The sequence below is a fragment of the Malurus melanocephalus genome, unplaced genomic scaffold (genome assembly GCF_030028575.1).
Source record: "Malurus melanocephalus ecotype Western Australia unplaced genomic scaffold, MMel_1.1 scaffold_2, whole genome shotgun sequence".
Lineage (NCBI taxonomy): Eukaryota > Metazoa > Chordata > Aves > Passeriformes > Maluridae > Malurus > Malurus melanocephalus.
The window spans coordinates 8,977,076-8,995,746 of record NW_026623234.1 but is presented as its reverse complement, the minus strand read 5'-3'; the positions used below and the strand labels follow the sequence as shown (position 1 = coordinate 8,995,746).

The 18,671-nt window shown below is 44.9% G+C and overlaps 2 protein-coding genes across 2 annotated transcripts in view; one reads left to right on the top strand and one right to left on the bottom strand.

Moving 5' to 3' along the window:
* Window positions 1–315: 315 nt before the first annotated feature.
* LOC130574279 (retinol dehydrogenase 12-like) lies at window positions 316–8,691 on the bottom strand. Its single transcript, XM_057367404.1, has 7 exons — window positions 8,555–8,691; window positions 7,758–7,876; window positions 6,813–6,968; window positions 6,422–6,526; window positions 5,797–6,006; window positions 3,759–3,948; window positions 316–1,858 (listed from the first exon to the last, which is right to left on the bottom strand). The coding sequence occupies exons 1-7, from the start codon at window positions 8,632–8,634 to the stop codon at window positions 1,756–1,758; spliced, it is 963 nt and encodes a 320-aa protein (XP_057223387.1). The 5' UTR covers window positions 8,635–8,691; the 3' UTR covers window positions 316–1,755.
* Window positions 8,692–9,171: 480 nt separating this feature from the next.
* The window catches only part of VTI1B (vesicle transport through interaction with t-SNAREs 1B), a 13,706-nt gene continuing 4,206 nt past the window's right edge, over window positions 9,172–18,671 (top strand). Inside the window, exons 1-4 of the mRNA XM_057367418.1 lie at window positions 9,172–9,463; window positions 13,725–13,783; window positions 16,543–16,734; window positions 18,057–18,230. Coding sequence (XP_057223401.1) covers window positions 9,349–9,463; window positions 13,725–13,783; window positions 16,543–16,734; window positions 18,057–18,230 — 540 coding nt within the window. The 5' untranslated portion in view covers window positions 9,172–9,348. The remainder of the gene's footprint in view (window positions 9,464–13,724; window positions 13,784–16,542; window positions 16,735–18,056; window positions 18,231–18,671) is intronic.

Below are 18,671 nucleotides of genomic sequence, written 5' to 3'. Positions count from 1 at the left end.
AGGGACACTTGTCTGCTTTTTTTAAAATGGTTTCTCTTGCTCCTGAAAGCCACTTTCAAGATCAGAGAAAGCAAACCAAGCCTCCAGTGCTAGGTAGCATTCGACTGCTACCTTGTAGTTGTGAATTTAGCTTCATAGTTGGGATGACACATAAAGAGAGAGGAAAAAAAAAGATAGAGGGATAAGGAGAAACACAAGGGGATTTTAAAAAATGTTACCTGAACTGAGTTCTCTACTATTAGTGAGGCAGGTGCAGATAACAGCAACGCCCAAGTAAACTGATTTAACATTTCTGAAAGAAGATACAGTCTCCCGTTGTAAAAGGAAAATGGCTTTATTTAGTATTGCTCAGAGGTAGCACAGAACTGATCTGCATAGATAGCATCCAGACAGAAAGAATTAAAATTAGCATTTGTTTTCCAAAACTGGCAGTTGGTCACAGTGACTGGATCATATGCAAGTCCAAAAACTTCCAGACTTTTTTTCAGATGCAGAAGATAATCCTATGAGCTGTGGCACTCTGTTTCTGACTGCTAAACTCTTACAGAAATAATCCCTGATTATGGATCACACTCTAGCAATTTGCACTCAAGTTGCACTGGAGTTCCAAGGGAGCAGTCCCACTGCTGTGTGGCCTGAGGCAGCTGTCTTGTGAAGTGCAAGCTGTGTGGTCCTGCATGGGCATGCTGGCACCCTTGGTAACTGCTGTGCAGACAAATCCAAGGATTTCTGTGCAAGTCTTACTTTCCTGTCCGGTAGTCAGCTTGACCATAATACCAAGATAGTCCCACCTCCTGCTYCAGCTATCTAGCCCTAGGGAGTTTGGTGTCATTTAAGTCTCAGCTGAAGTTGTTTAATAGGTTTTTAACAGGGCTGAAATTTTCTTTATTCATTCTACTCTATTTTCTAGGTTCTAAAGTAATTTAAAGTGCAGGTGGGGGATTTACTGTGACAACTTTTACACCATCTTTGCTCAGTGCTTCACAGGAGAGATATTGATTCTTTTAATAACTTGGCTCTGCAAAATTGCAGCACTCCTGCAGTTCTTAACCTTCTAGTCACCTACACCAAAAGCTGGTTCTCAGAAGATTTGCCAACCTGCAGTTAACATAATGCGATCAGTGGGCATTTAGGGTCTGATATCTCAGTGGCTAGGGTCCAGCTTCTTACAGAGCATGCAGAAAAAAGTGATTCCACTTAAAAACTTTACCTAATGCTTGGCACAGAAAGGCCAGCACCTGTTTTTGTGTGTTTGAGAACATTTGTATTGCCTTACTTGCCAGAAAATCTAATATCCTAAAATACTTTCACTCTGCCAGTTCAAAGGGTAGGAACTGAAGGAAACCTCATAGATCACAAGTTAGGAGTCCTACCTTTTTACTATTGCTTTTAGGAAAAACATCAACCTAACTTTATGTAAGGTAATTCATTGTTACTTTATAATCTAAATCTAAGACTGCAACCTCCCTTTCTATTCTAAAGCCAGAGAACCATAGCCTTGAGCTGCTGTGTGAGATACCAAGCAGGTTGCTCCCTGCATTAGTGCTCTAATTCTCCAGCTAAGAARAGGTACTGATTCTTGGGGCTTACAAATCTCAATACTTAAGTGTAATACTCCAGAAATTCGAATTAGGTTGTGCCCACAGAGCCGTCCTTAGGGCAGCTGAAGTCTCGGCATTTGACTCTTGAGGTCTCCTAGCAGCTCTTCCCTAGRGAAGCATCGCTGGGTCCAGCCAGGTACACTCTTGGTATTGCTCAGTCCCACTGGATGCCAAGGAGCTCGCAGCTCACGCTCCACAGCTTCTTTGCCGTCTCRTCATCCCGGCCACGTGGAGATACGTATGCTGGCTGGCAATCACTGTAAGAGGAACATTCTTTTTATTCTTTCATGTCAAAGATCTCTATCTGCATTGGCACRCTGAAATATCTGTGTCAAGATCAGGGAGTTGCTCTCTATTATCTTAATTCAAGACCAGTTGAAGAACGGGGGAGGCTACCCAGCAAATGAACAAGGGTTGGTGCTAAGCCACCATCACTTGGAAGGACTTTTTTCCAACTAGCTAGGTCGGAGTATCTCCCAATGGCACCAAGAACTGGCAAGCAAGTCTAGTTCTAGCTGTCATCTCAACTCATAAAGAAACCTCTTTACTATACATTCTCACTAATACCACTAAAAAGGGTTATAGACTCTAATCAAGCTTCTTCAGGGACACATTTTCGAACAAACACAACAAAAAAGTAACTTAAACAGCCCTTCATTCAGAACTATTTATCCAACTGTATGCCCAAGAATAATAACACCATAGTAACCATGTATGGTTACCCCTTTTTCCATTATCCTCTAAACTGTGGCTCTTTTCTTGTCAGCTCCTGCAATCAGAAAGCACTGTCTGGCACAGAGGTCCTGTGTTCTCAGCTGTAATGCTAGATGTTGCAATAACTTGGGAGTTTAAGAGCAGAGAGGAAATGACATCTTGTAAGGTTTCCATTCAGCTCAGTGTTTCTAGGTGGAGTCTTTGACATTCCTGAAAYGACTGGTGGACTCCCACCTGTCTCACTGTGACATGCAAATTGTTTTCTTAATGTCTTCACTTGTGCTTTATATTCTATGGTCTGGAAAGTGAAAAGGATTCTAGGCTAGTCCAATGTAAATTGTGAATTAGTGTTGAAGCTACTTGTTTCCCACCTTGTCCAAAACTCCTCTTTTTTTTATGAGTTTAAATTTCACCAGGTTTCTGTACTCCAGCACATTAATACTACATTTTTACCCTGAGACAGACAGTCATCCAGGGAAGATTTAGATATCTATTTATATATTCAAGTCAGATTAAGATRGCACAAACTCCCAGATGAAGATCAGCCAGTGTCATTACAGAGACTAATCTGCTCACAAATCACAAGACGAAAGCTCTGCAAAGACACAGAAGTTTCAACAGCATCCATAGAGGGGAAGACACATTTTCATTTCATTCCCAAAAAACTGTATTGTTACAATGCTCTACACATAATGGGAAGCTGACAGACATATCTGCATGATTCTGTTCAAATGGCAGTCTTCAAATCTAGAATGATGATGATTTGGAACTGCTCTGAGCTGTGGTTTTGCTGATGGGAAAAGGCAGGACTACCTAAGTTCCTGGAGTGAAGTCAAAGAAATGAAGAAGTAACAGGGTTTGTAATGGGAGCTACACAAGATCATTTCCATGACAGCATGACAAGCATCTCAGCAGGAGTCCCTCCCATCTGGTGGGTCTGTCACACTGGAGGATAAAGTTATTTGGTCGCATGTCAGACCTGAAAATCTCACCTCCTGTCTCTGCAGCTCCATCAGCTCGCCCAGTCCCTGAGAGCACAGGCCCCTTCTGCTCTAATGGGGTAGAACTACAAAGAAAACTGATCTTCCCACAGTTGACTCAAGTGACCTCATTAACTAAACAGTTCTACTGAAAAGTGATTTTCCCAAGTGTTAGGCAGGTCGGGATTAGAGCTCTGAGCATGTGACAGCCATTCCTGCACTTTGAGTACATTAATATTTCTAGTACTAAAGACCTGCTATTGTGTGAAGTGTTGCMCAGGTCAGGTGTTTCTTCTAAGAGATTGCAACAGACCTGGAAGGGGTAATGCCCTAGTATTTGTCACCCTCAGTCTTATGAGACAGGCTCTTACCTGGTCCCTTCTTCATGAAGAATGCCAATAACTATCATATTCCCCAGCCAACAAGGTTGCCTTCCACAGAATATCACTTTGTTTGCACCTACCTGAAATACTGTCCTGTCACAGAGTCCAGCTCCTCAGCTACTGCACAGTAGATACTGGTCTGAGCTCCTTCACAAGGTGTCTTCAAGAAGAAGGAGAATATCTTCCACAGCCAAGTCATTACAAATGAGTGCCGGACCAGTTCAGAATAGACAGAGCCAGGATGAAGAGCGTTTGCTGTGACTTTGGTGCCTATGGCAAAATAAAGTAGTCCAGGACAAATCTGCATGGATCAAAGTGTCTTTGAAAATACGGTAATATACTCCTAAATTCTACCTGTAGATATTCTATAACTTAAAGGAGTAGTCCAGACTTGGATACAGAGAGTAAGTGAAGACCTCTGTAGTTACTGCTTGGTGGATGTGATGGATACACTTGACCTCTTAACCTAATCAGCAGTAGTTTGGTACAGGCTCCAAAGAAGGGAAAGGTCTGAGCCATAACTGGACCAAAACTCCTAGGAAACCCACAACGAGGCCCATGAGTATCTGTGCACATGAACTTGGAACACCCTACCACAAGTAGCACATGGCTTTTCCAATACTCTTTTATCCAGGAACAAATAAGGTTGTGGATGTGATGAGTCTCATGTGTACCTTTCCCATTKTATGCCATTTGACTACAAGCCAAGCACTCCATTCCACATGGAGTGGAATATTACAGCCTAAGTGAACCCTCTCTGAGCTCTCCCTGTCAGGTAATCTGACTGTATGGTGACAATCTTCTCTTGAGCTGGCTCCTCTCAATGTGGCTCTTCAAGGCAGAGACCTTTTACCAACAGCAGACCTTTGGATGAGTCCAACTGGAGCTCAGCTCAAGCTGCAACTGGACTGCATGGCAGATAACACTCCCTTTGAACAGGGATGCCTCTCCAAGGCTTAAGACTTGTTACCTGAGACTAAGAGAGCCTTCCTTAGTCAAGGCAGAGAGACCCTTTGCTTGCAACAAATCCTTGGTAAGTGACTGATTGCTGAATTAGCACTGAGGAAGCATTACTAGTCCATATAGCTACTTAAAAATAATTGTTATAAACTTTGTATAGATAATTCCATTAAACATAAATCATCCAARTCTGAGACTAAAACTGGAGCTAGCCACATCTAGGCTCCCTAAGGAGTTTAAAAGCAAGGGACTCCATGCTAAGCCTCATGATTCAACAAGAGGGTCTTCTTTACCCTATGTTTTCAGTCCTGTGTGAATCATTTTAACTCAATTATAAATCAGTTTTCTTTGTACATGTCTTCCATGTAAGTAATAGAATGAACTTTGCCATCAAACTTTGTTAAGTCATGCTTTTATGATATCACGTTAAAAACACTTTTGCTAATACCTTTGATGGTGATTCTTGAAGCAGTTTAAATCACTCATCCATGGCACTGGAGCATGCCCTGCGCCCTTCCAAACACTGCAGTCATTATGTGTCCTCTGCAAAACAAAGTGCTAGAGGGTCTGAGTGCTAAACCAGCAGCAGTTTCCACCAGACTTTTGGTAACACCTGCTTCTTTTGACCTACTCTAATGGTAATTTCCTAGGGAAGACACTGCTTCTGTTTTAGTAAATAAAAAGTACTTAAGTTTATGAAAAGGACTGAGTGATTTGACAGTGACATTTGACTGTGACAGATGTTGTGACTTACAAGGTATGGTCTAGTCTTTTACAGGCCCCCAGCCTTTAAGGCAGTGAGTGTGCATTAGCATTTCTACTGGAGACTGCAGTTGTAGCCCTGATTTCAGCTTCCATCCACATACCACAACTCGCTGTGTAATTTTTGACAAGCACCAAAGAAATAGGAGATACGTTCAACTGTGCCAAGCTACTAAACTCCTCTACCCTGTTTTTGTAAAGGTAATTAGTATGGTAAGACTCCTGGATCCACAGACAGGAGATACTTTCTTCCTGCAAAGAGCTCTCAGTGACACTTGCCTCAAACCATTCAATTTCTGCATAGACGATTTGCAGCCCTTTCTTCAATCCACTCTCCCCATCCATGGTGCTCAAAAAGCCAAGCGGAAAAATGCTCCGCTTGCCTCTGGGACTTGCCTTGCAGCCGYCTGGCCAGCTCCCGGGTGAAGAGCACGTTGGCCAATTTGCTGTGACAGTAGGCGAGGCCACGGTTGTAGCTCTTCTCTCCCTGGAGATCGTGGAAGCGGATTCGGCCTCCGTGATGAGCCAGCGAGGACACGTTCACGATGCGGGCTGGGGCACACTGCTTCAGACGCTCCAGCAAGAGGAAAGTCAAGAGAAAATGACCTAGGAGAGAGACAAAAGGTCATCCTTCTAGGAAGGGTTTCCCTGCTTGCTTGTATGTAGTATTTTATTGCTGCCCTCATTTTAAGTCCAGGAAAAATAAAATCCCCCTGAATTAATAGCAAAACTTTTGTGGGAGGCTTTAAGTTCTGCTTCTCATCTTCAAAAAGCTGGAGCTGTCACAAATGTCCCAGGTAAAACATACAGATAGTTAAACTGCAACCATAAGCAAATACACCTCATTGCATGTCCAGAACTCTGACCTTCCATCCTTCCCAGAAAAGGAAGAATGTGGACARGAAAATCTGAAAGCAGGTTTTTCCTTTGGCATTTTGCAACAGATAGTGCTGTTAGAAGATGATCTTTCTACGATTCTATGATTCTATAAAGAGTGCAAACATGATTCCACTGGCCTTACCAAGGTGATTGACTCCCAGATGCATCTCAAAGCCATCAGCAGTCTTAGAATAGGGGCATAACATTACCCCAGCATTATTAATGAGAATATGGAGTTCCTTCTCCTCTGCAAGAAACAAGAGACATCCTTAAAGAAGGAGACAGAGAATGCAGACAAGAAGGTAGCACAAATCACCCCTTGCTGTCTGAATTGCAGCCATATCACTTTAATAAAAGGGGTAAGTGTCCCACCACAAACTGGCCCATGGTCTCTGACCAGTCCCTGCTGTGAACCACAGTACCCAGCACATACAGAGATAAGCAGGGCACAAATTTGGCAGTGGCTAGAAGAGCAGACAGCAGCAGCCCTTGGTAAAATATTGTCTCTAAAAAGAAGGATCTAGAGACTGTACCTGCTAGAAATTTCTCAGCAAACTCCCGGATGGACTTTGTATCAGCCAAGTCCAGTCGTTTCACAATGATTTGCTGGTTCCCTGTGTCAGCTCGGATTTCACTGGCCGCAGCTTCTGCCTTTGCTATGTCTCTGCAGGCAATAATTATCCTTGCACCTGCAAGGAGGGGAGGGGGGAACAGGAACAGAAACTGAGATCACTGGAGCATACTGGGTGATCAAGGACAACAAGCAGGCTGACCATGCACAGCAATTACAAACAATATATTGTTTCTTTAGGGAACTGATATCATTTGGGAGTGGCTGGAAGAGACAAAGCCTTTCTTACTCCATTGTAAGCTACAATCCAGCTGAAAGATGCTTTCAGACCAAGAAAACGCACATCTTAAGTGCCTCTGTCCAGGTTCTCCCTGGTCAGAAGTGTGTACAACAACACTTGAATGATAGGTTTGTATCTGCCTCTATAATGTGAATGGCAAGCCAGGAGCACATAAAGGTGATGGATTCCAGCCAGAGTAATTTATAAATGGATTGTGAACAGGTAGTTTAATCTTCTTATTGGTCACTCAAATAACATTTACATCAAATTAGCTTGAAACGTGAATAACTAAAGCACACAGGGGTGGACAAATGATCTTTCCCAGCTTCATACAAGCAGAAGCCAGGAACTTCCCCAGTCCTCTCAAATCAATTGCAGTGCAAGGCATTTTCATGTCCCCAAAGCACATTTCTGGAGTTCAAGCAATGAAAACAGTTGAAGAACTGGTAACTTGCACTTCAGTGGTCACAGCCTCTGAAGGAATAACATTTGGGCTTATTTGAAGTAACTCTGGAACCCAGTACACTTTAATGTAAGCAACCTTCCTTAAGTCCAGAGAAGGGACTACTGTCAAGGCACGGCCATCCCGGCSGCACAGGGATGTCGGCTGACAAAGACTGCACTTGCCTCTTCGCGCGAGGTCTCTGGCAGTCTCCTTCCCGATGCCTGTGTTGGCTCCTGTGATTATCACCACCTTCCCCTCCAGCCGTGCTGTCGACTTACACCGTCCTCCAGCGACATACCGCCTGCAAGAGGGGAGGCACCAGTCACCTCTGCCTCCTTAGGGRGCTCGGGCCGGGGCTCAGCACCCAGAGCCGCGCGATTCGCCCCGACACTGGGGCTTACCGCCGCGCCCTGGGCCCCGGGCAGTCAAGAGCATCCTTACCTGAAGGGGCTGGTCACGCCCGTGTGGTGACAGGGACACCGGGAGCGCGCTCCGCAATGCCCCGCTCTTTCCTGAGCGCGGCCCCTCTCTCGGGCCCCGCCCTGCCCATGCGTCAAGTGGAGCCACGGCTCCCATTGGCTGTGGCCGCGCGTTCCGGGGCYTTTTGGCCAATGGGCTGCGCCGCCGCGCCCTGAGGAGAACTCGGGCCCCGCCCCCTGCCGCTCCTCCGCGAGCGCCCCGGTGCCGGGACAGAGCCCTGGACGCGCCGGGCGCTCCGAGGCGACGGGAGGTGCCGGGGCAGAGCCGAGCCCCGGCAGCGCCTCACTGTCACCGGGCCGCTGGAGCTGGGGACGCCTGAATGACTCCCGACCCCAGCCGGGCTGTAGAACGGGATTCCCGATGTTCGCACTCCCGCCACACACACACAAACGCACACACACACGGAAACGCGTCGCGCGCCGTCTCCGCGCCCCAGCGGTCTTCGCTCCGCGGGGCCGAACACACGCGAAGAGCCGGGGCCGCGCTCGGTAAGACGCACCTGATGTAGGGCGCTGCCACGAATAGGAAGACGGGGATGGAGACGGCGGCGCCCAGCGCGGCTTCCCAGCAGTTGAGCATCGCTGCCGCCTTCTACACGCACACTGCAGGCGCACGGGCTCCGCGCTCCCCGCCCCTCCACTTTGACTCTGCCTCCGCCCACAYGGACCCCGCCCCACCCTGCGACCCCGCCCGCACTGACCCAGCCTACGATCACACGGCCGCGCTTCTACCCGCKATACCACGCCCCCTCTGTGCCATGCCTTTTGATGTACGTGGAGCCTGGTGCACGGCGTGTGTCCCGTTCCCTGCCGGGGGAATGTCTGCGGCCAGCGAGTGGCCGGGCAGTAGCCCGCTGCTTTTTACCCCGGGCAGAGCACCGCCYGACCTGGGTCCCTCGGAACAGCCTGAAACCACGTTCCGCAGTTAACGAGCCGAGAAATGACTGCAGAGACAGCGTAGGGCTGTCGGCAGTGGCGTTCGAAACACGTTTTCACAACCCCACGCCGAGGTTCATGTAATTAATCCTCCCGTAGCGCATGCACATGATGTACAAGTGACAGGCGCCGAGACCCGGGTGCAGCGCGGTGGCAGCTGCGGCGGCTGCGGCGGCTCCGGGTCCCAGCGGTAGCAGGGAGCCCCGGGGCCGGACTGGCGCGGCCGATCCCGGGAACGAATGTCCCCGCACGGTACGGTACGGCCACCGCCCCGGGACTACAGCTCCCAGCAGGCAATGCGCGAGGAGGCCCCGGCGGCGGAAGCGCCGGGCGGAGCAGGGCCGGGGGCGCGGGGGCCATGGCGGGCCGCGGCTCCGCGTCCTCCGAGCACCTGGAGCGTCTGCACGAGATCTTCCGCGGGCTGCACGGAGACCTGCGGGGCGTCCCCGAGCGGCTGCGGGGCAGCGCGGCCGGTGAGACGGGGACGGGGGTCCGGGGGGAGGACACAGGCGGGGCCGCRCTTCCTCCGGCCGGAGCTACCCCGCCGGCTGCAGGAGTGTTGGGGTGCTTGTCATTAGACAGACATATTTGTGCAGTCGGGAGGGCAATGTCCCCTCAGGACTCCATGTGTGGGGGGATTTGCAGTCGTRGGGATTCGGGACGTGGCTTGCGGTAGGCGCCTGCTGGGAGGAGGCGGGTGCCTCTGCCGTGTGTTGTTTTCAGCTGCTGCCGTGGCCTGGTGGGCTTTGCAGCTGTGTGGCTTCATTTCCCTGGAGCTCCTCTCATCTGGCCAATTTCAGCTCCATAGCCAAGCACGGCCGTGCTGGGCTCACAGCATCGSTCTCTGAGGAGCAGTTGTTACCTGGATGTTATTTCGTGCTGTTTCTATTTGAACTGGAGTTTAGCCTGGAGAACAGGAGGCTCAGGGGTGACCTTCTCACTCTCCACAACTCCCTGAAAGGAGGCTGTAGCCCGGTGGGGCTTGGTCTCTTTTCCCGGGCAACCAGCGACAGGACATGAGGACGCAGGCTTAAGTTGCACCAGGAGAGGTTGAAGTTGTTCATTAGGAAGAATTTCCTCAAACTCCTCCTGGAATGAGCTGCTCAGGGAGGTGGTGGAGTCACCCCCTATGCTGGTGTTTAAGGAAGGACTGACTGGATGTGGCTGGCACTCAATGCCGTGATCTAGCTGACAAGGTGGTGTTTAGTCATAGGTTGGAATCGATGATTGCAGAAGTCTTTTCCAACCTAATTGATTCTGTGATTCTGTAACAACTGCAGTGCTTTGGGGATCTGGGGTTTTATTCCCCCTTTTTAAAATTTGTGTGTGTTGGACTCATGGTTAAAATCTCATCAGCAGAATTAAAAGCAGTTTCTATTGTCACAACTGCATTTGCAGCCTTGTTGGAGAAGGGTTGCATTTTGAATTGCTGTTTTAAAAGTCTGGTTTATGCACTGTGTATTCACAAAATAGAGAAAAGCTATCTGTCTAGCTACACTAAGTTGTATTAGAAGCACAACCTGATTTTATGGGTCCTCTTTATACCATACCTGTGGTTAAAATGATGGAACACTCTGCTGTAGGGATTTGGGCTTCTCATTCGGTTCTTGATACTTGGCATTTTTCGAAACCAGAAAGGGAAGTGATATGATGAGGAGAATTTTGCCAATGTCATTGAATGCTGCTGGTTAAACCCTTCCTGTGAGGAATGTAATASGTGGCTGTCATGAGCTGCTGTAGCTCAGCTCAGGTTTTGTGCCCCAGTGATGGACAGGGGCTGTCAGCCACGTTCTGCCATGGTATTCATTCTCCCACAATTGATCAGTTTTGTGTAAAATCTTAAAAACRGTTTGTTCAGATTATACCAGTCTGTTCTGGATAACAGACTGTATGAAAAGCTTTATGTCCTGTTTCTTACCTGGCTTCCTGTGTAAGAATGAATTCAATTCAGGGTCACAGCCCTTGTCATCAGCATTTCTAGAAAGTTTGGTACAAGAAAGGTGTTGAAACCCACAAATGGCTACTTGCAAATCTGTCTTAATTTCACTAGTGGTATGCAAGGATAAAAAGAATAAAAGAAGCAATACTCTTTCTGGTAGAAATCYTTATTTTCCTATAGAAAGGAACGTGATCAGTTTCTTGGTGAAGTAAAACCCTGTTAGGTCTCCTTGAAACTGGGGTAGTTTTGAGCCATAAACTCTGAGCCATGGGCTTAAATGGAGTATTTACAGGCAGCCATTTTTGCAGTGGTTGGGATTTTTTTTTCAATAGTTTGCAAATAATTGCAAGTTGAAATTTCAAACATGCTAAGGAATTTTAATACAACTATTCTATTATTTTTTTTCTGCAAAAATCCTGGTAGTATTTTTTGGAAAGTATTTCTAAGCAAGTTTAAGATTTAGGAATTTGTCTATCTGGTAGAGTCATTCCACTCTCCTAATGTGCTTTGGTTGCTTCTTGTACTTATGAGAAGGGTAGTATGTCTTTATTTTTTGAGTTATCTGATCCCAAAATATTCAGGAGGTGATAAAAGATACCTTGAAATACTCTTTTAAGATGATTGACGCACTTCAAAAACAACACAGAATCTGTAGTCCTTGGGACATCTTTGTGGGGCAGAGGTTTGGAAATGGAGTTTTTCTCTATATAAACAAGTTGACAAATTCTTAACTCTGGAAATACTCCTTTCCCCCCCCTTCCAAATTAGTTAGAAGGGGAAACCTGGATGAGCTTCAAATCATGTATTTTCCTCTAAATKAATTCAGTTAGCTGTTCTTTACTACTGAATCCCTTTCTAACTGACTGGAAATAAATCAGTAAAACGTTGGTGACTGTGTGGGTAACGTTGCCATAGCCCAGGCTCTTCTGCTGCATTTTAGGAGTTCCATCCACATGTTGTGAGTTGCATTTCAGTCCAGAGTGATGCCAACTGAACCAGTCAGTGTATTTTGCATCTACTGACCAGATCCAGCAGAACATTTTCAAGCCACATTCCTGGATTTCTTGTTGGCCTATAGACAAAAAGGTCTCAAGCTCTTGCTGTTGGCTTACCTAAACCATTCCATGATTCTGTGCCTTTTGGAACTGGCTGCATGTTGTAAGTGTAGCATCTTCTTAGTTGGCACAGGAGAAACAAAGCAGGGAAGTACTGCTTTTCCAGATCTACAATGGGTTTCCATGAGTTTGAGACAACAGTGGGTTKACGAGGGCACTGCTTGATTCAGATTAGTGAAATGACCTGTATGAAACAAATTACTGACTTCCAAAGGCTGTTRTTCCACAGTTCATGTCCATGATTTCAATTGAAACCCAGCTACACAAACAATGGCATCAGCACAAATGTATATGGTGGAAAATCATGGAGGAAGTTGAGGAGAATGTATTTAAGAACCTCATAAGTCAGCATTTYCTCCTGATTAAATTGGGATTTGAAATAGCATTTCCTGAGAGCAGCTGATGTGTAATATATTAACAATCACAAAGTAACTTAGTCTGTAATAATTCTGTGTGCTACATGAGRCCACAGCTGCTTCTTAGATGATGGRTTTTAGTTCTGYCTTAAGTTCTCTACAGTTCAKATTCTAGACTTAATCTGAATTTGAACTGAGAAGGAAAGCCTACAGGTTAGCCATGTTGTGTATGTGAGGAGCTAGTTACCAATGTTCTGAGTGCTTCAAATTTTTTCAATTTTCTGTTGAGACCTCAGTGGTTTAAAAGCTACTTCTTTTGCAGAGGTCTGTGTTTACCAAAAGGCATTATCAAGTGAGTTTTTTTACTGTGATGCCAATGGGGCTGGGTTCATATTTTTCAGATTTCTGATAGAATTTGGTTTCATTGGCACTACTCTACCACAGTCCTCTAGTATTCCTCTATAGTGCTTTTGCAGAGGCTTATAGAACATGGGGTTTTGCTCAGTTGAAATAAGGAAAGTTTCAGATTTAGACTTTTTTGATGGTGGATGTTAGAGAGATACGATAAATGCCTTAAGGTTTTGCTTAAAAACAGAGTAACAGGAGTGAAGCCTATTCTCTGGTCTCCAAAGCCCTAGGTACACAGTTCTGAGTAAATGACTGCCTTAACTAAAATGTCTGCTGTTGTTGGTTGATTCAAACAATTCGTATCATTCTGGAAGAGGGAAGCATTTGGGCTTTAGTCCGTGAACCTGAGATGATATCTTGATGGCATCTTTTATCTCGAACTCTAGAATGCTTATCCTGCCTGTCAGGTACTTTGTGACCCCAGGAATGCAGCATGCCAGATCTGCCAGGAACTTCAGGGCTCACTTGAAAATGTAGATTGACCTGATGTTTTGTTCAAACCCAAATTATAGTTTCAGCCTTCAGTAATCTTGCCAAGCAAAAAAAAAAAGAAATACATTTATGAGTTGTTTACCAATGTGTATCCTCTTTGCTGTTTTTTCACACTTAATGTTTTTCAACATGCAATTCTGTCAGTGGACACTGAAGGACAGTAGGTCAGAAAAATATTTGAAAAATTACTTCTTTTCTCTACAAGAAGCAGTGTTCAGCATTTGGAAGAGCGGTTTCTACTCTCTTGCCCCACTCCCTTCTGAAAAGTTGTCATAAGAACAAGCTCTTCCCATTTGAGATAAATTTTGACCCAATGTTCTGCAACCAGCCATCGGTGGCAGCTTCCTTGTTTTTAATGGATTGAGCTGGAGTTCTGTTATCATTTCTCTGTAGTTTGTCTGACATGCTGCTTTTACTTTCCCAGAGGAAAAGAAAAAACTGGTTCGAGAATTTGAYGAGAAGCAGCGTGAAGCCAATGAGACGGTGAGTGTGAGGCTTTCAGCCTTCCTGATGGTTGAAATATTGCTGCCTTGAAAAGGACAGTACTTACAAATGTTACTTTTTTACAAATCCTATTCTGGCAGGCAGGGTTCAATTACTTTCCTTTTGCTAATTGATCTGATAGGTGTGTCTGTGTTTGTCAAGACTGTTGTGTATACCTATATACATACATAAATACAGACAAATAAATATTCTTACTTGTGTTTCGAGGGGTTTTTGAGTTCTCGGTTTTGATACCTTCACTTTGTTGAAAAAAGAAGAATGATGGAGGTACAATTAAAATTGCTAGAGGTTTTAGRGCAGGCATGTAGGGAATCTGCTGCTTGGGGTTATTTATTGCCCTACTGTCTTTTTTCGTGTTGCTTTTAGCCTGTCTGATCTTTCTGTGGTAGTGTATAGGTTTTCTGAACAGCAGGTTATATGGAACAACACCAGAAAAGCCATGTGACTTGTCTTTATAAACAAGACATTATGAATTAAGCTTTCTTTTCATATTTCAATGTGCTATTTGTTAGGTTGTTTTTTAGTCACATGATGCTTTATTTGCCTAAATTACTTGGGTTTATTGACGGCTACCTTTAGCTGATACCAGAGATGTGGAGCTGATACTGTGAGAGAGCTCATGTTGGCCTACAGCTTTAAGCACTGCAAATTTGTTAGAACTGGCAGTAGAAGTTGATGTGAAAATTCATGCATCCGAAATCTCTGGGTTTGCAAATCCTAACTCCAGATGCCAAGCCTGGATGTTCAGTGTAAATTTAGTGGTGTGCCTACCTGTGCAATAGATCTGAATGAGGACAAGGCTGAGGTACTCATCAACTTGTTTACCCCAGTSTTCAATGGCAGCCTCTCTTCCCACACCTCTTGAGTGAGTGGGCTGCCAGGCGAGGACTATGGGAGCAAATTCCTTGCTGTAGGGAGGGGATCACCAAGTTCGTGATCACATGAGAAACCTGAATGTACAGGAGTCTATGGGACCTGATGAGGTACATCCCATAATACTGAGGGAATTGGCTGATGTAGTTGCTAAGCCACCGTCCATGGCATTTGAAATAGTCATAACAGTCATGTGAACTTACCAGGTGACTGGAAAAGGGGAAAAACTGTACCCATCTTTAAAAAGGTAGAAAGAAGGAACATGGGAGCTACTGACCTGTCAGCCTCTGCTCGGTGCCTGGGAAGGTCGTGGAACAGATCCTCCTGCAAGATAGCTAAGGCACATGAAGGACAGGGAGGCAAAGTTTGGGACAGCCAGCATAATTTCAACAAGGATAAGGCCTGTCTGACCAACCCAGTGGCCTTCTATGATGGAGTGRCTCCAGGGGACAAGGGAAAGGTGCAGGCATGATTTATCTAGGCTTCTGTAAATCTTTTGACATGGTCCTCCTGAGCATCCTTCTCTCTAAACTGGAGAGACATGGATTTAATATGTGAACTATTAGGTGRATTAGGAATTGGTTGGATGGTCACATCCAGGGGGTAGTGGTCAACAGCTCAGAGTTCCAGTGGACAATTGACAAGTGGTGTCCCTTGGGGTCCATACTGGGACCAGTGTTGTTTAATTTCTTCATTAGTGACGTAGATAGTGGGATCAAGTGTGCCTTCAGAAGATTTGCAGACAACACCAAGATGAGGGTGCACTAACCACACGTGAAGGACAGGATGCCATTTAGAGGGACCTGGACAAGCATGAAAAGTGAGCCAYGGAAATTTCATGAGGTTTAAGACCAAAAGCAAGCTGCTGCACCTGGTTCAGGGCAATCCCCTATATCAACACAGGCTGGGGATGAATGGATCAAGAGCAGCYCTGCTGAGAAGGGTTTGGGGGTGCTGGTGCATGAGAGGTTGGACATGATCAGCAATGTGCACTCCCAGCCCAGASAGCCAAAYRTGTYCTGGGCTGCATCCAGAGCAGCGTCGGCATCAGGGCCAGGGAGGGCATCTRCAAAGATTACAGGGATGGAGCACCTCTCCTATGAGGAAAGACTGAGATAATTGGGATTGCTCAACCTGTAGAGGAGGAGGCTCTGGGGTGACCTTATTGCAGCCTTTCAGTGCCTAAAGGGGGCTAAAAGAGAGCTGGAGAGGGACTTTGAACAAGGGCTTTTACTGGTGGGACAGGGGCTAATGATTTTAAGCTGACAAARGTTAGCTTTCGATTGGATATTAGGAAGAAACTCTTTACTGTGAGGGTGGCGAGGCACTGGAATGGGTTTCCAGGGAAGCTGTGRATGCCCCATCCCTGGGAGTGTTCAAGGAGAGGTTGGATGGAGCTCTGAGCAGCCTGGTCTAGTGGAAGCTGTCCCTGGCCATGGCAGGGTGGTTGGAAAAGGTGGTCTTTAAGGTGTCTTCCAACCCAAACCATCCTATGATTCTGTCTCGGTTGCACAGATATGATAAAAAGCTGATACCCATCCTATAAATGCTTAAATTATAAGGAAGTGAGAATTGCAAATTTTGAAATTTAGAGTGATGTTTCAGAGAAAAAAATCAAGCATTTGAGCTTGGGATTTTTTTTTTTAATTGAGGCATTATGTATCTGAAAATCCACCTGGGCTCAACAGCATTGGGGTAGCGTGACATACTCTTTACTAGATGGGGCATTGGGTTTGGGGTTATCCCCCTCAGCCAGTCTGATGCAAGCATGAAAATCCCTCCATCTGGTGCTGAGTTCTAAGTATGGCTGTTGCTAAGAATAGATTTGGTACTTTAAAAAATAAACATGCTTTCTTTTGTTAAAGCTACAAGAAATGGAGGAAGAACTGAAATACGCTCCTGTGCCTTTCCGCAACCAAATGATGAGCAARATTCGAGCATACAGAAGAGACCTGTCCATGTTCCAGAGAGAGATGAGAAGCACAGATCTGGGATTGGGTCGTGGAAATCAAGGCGATACAAAATATGGAATCTTYGCCACAGAGAATGAACAGAGTGTGAGGATTAGATGTAAATTTTACTGAACTTTGATGTGATTGTTTAAAAGCAGTATCACAGATGCATTGTTTACAGTGTTTCTACTTTAAACCACCTCTGTGCTTTTATAACTTCCTGTATATCTCTCTGCATGTAAGGTGAATATCTCAGGGAGAAGAAAGAACACCTGGAACTCAGAGAGGAGCTTTTCTGTTCTATAAGGAAGATAGGAATGTAATCAAAATGGAACTTGCTGAAAGTCATGCAATTAGTAGTTTGCATAAAATTTTGTACTGAACCTTTTCATTTAATCATTCCCCTACAGAAGTGAAAACACAAAAGTGATGATGCTTAATGAAAAAAGGTTAACTTAGCTAGTTTCAGTCTCCAAAACTAGCAGAATGTGAATCATGCRTTGTGTAGGTTCTTTGGTAGAATTCTCTTTTAAGTGATCTTAATTTAAATAGTGTCAAGAAAATATAAGGATTTATCCTCTAGCACTTTTTTTCACTGTGCTTTTGCTCCTACATGCAAAAAGTACACTAATTTCTGGTTTGCCAGGTATGACTAGAGATGTCTGAGCTAGTGAGACTGAATCTCCKTATTATCTTCAAAGTGTTGTCATCTATATAGAAAATTCATGGAGATGGGTTTTTCGTTTGTCTGCCTTAGATAAGAAAGGTTTGAGGGAGGCTCTTTGCTTAATATTTCCTTCTGCTGTAGCTCGGGACATTTTTGCATTTGATTCCTCTTGACTGATTGCTCTAAAACGTGAGAGCAGGGTGATAGATTAGACTTGCTGAATCTTAAGAAAACACTTTATTTTRAGCTACCTTTTGACCCCAAGGTCAGCAAACATTCCTTATCCTCTAGCCTAGGCTACTGGGATGAAAAGAGGATCTTTGTTACTTAGCAGTCCATCTGTTAGTGCTGTTTGTTCCTAATCCTTTTGACTGTAAACTCTTCATAATCTCCCTGGCAACCAACTGAAGTCACAAACAAGGCAGACTTTTAGATGTGAATGAAAGTAAAAGTTAGCATCTGGAAAAGAAAGATACTATTTTCATGTAAATGTTCTTTGATGGAAGAGTACATTGTTACAAAGACAGTTTTTTTAACTGTTTAAACTCTTTAATGCTGTATGCTTTGTTAAGATTTAACCAGATTTGGCCATAATCTTACGAAGTGAACAAGGCTCAGCCAAAATTAACCGGGCTACATCAGTTAACATAAGAAGCATGTACAGCTAATACAAATGGAGCCACATTCTAACCTTTTACTGTGTCAGAAGTCTAATACTTCTGTCTTTGTGCTTAATAGTTAAGCAGAYGTTATTTTTCAGACTAATCTGCAGTCACAGAGGGTGCTGCTTCTCCAGGGCACGGACAGCCTGAACCGAGCCAGTGAGAGCATTGAGCGCTCACACCGAATCGCTGCTGAGACCGATCAGATTGGCACAGAYATCATTGAAGAGCTCGGGGAGCAGCGGGAGCAACTGGAACGCACCAAGAGCAGAGTAAGCAGCAAACTSGGCATTGCTTTGAAACAATTTGACRTTRGTTTAGTGGGAACTGGATGCCAGTAATTACTCTCAGAGACCTCTCTAGGCATAGTAATCTGATTTATACCGACAAAATTCAGGCTGCTACATTTCTATGTTGTTTTCATGAAAGGAAAATATTTACTGTAGAACAGTCCAAAGCATGGTGGTCAAACTCTGCTGTGTCTGTGCAAGATTGGATATTAGACCTATAAACCTGCTAGAAAAAATAGCATTACTGAAAAAGTTACAGATTAGAAGACTGCTAAGGAGTTGTCCATCACTAGATTACTAGATTTTGCAAGCAGTTTGCAAGTTTTTGTAATTAAATTAAATTTAGTAGAAAAGTAATTATTAATTACCAGCTTTCTAATATTTGCAGGGAGGGAGAAAATGTTGTCAGATAAGATGCCTGTT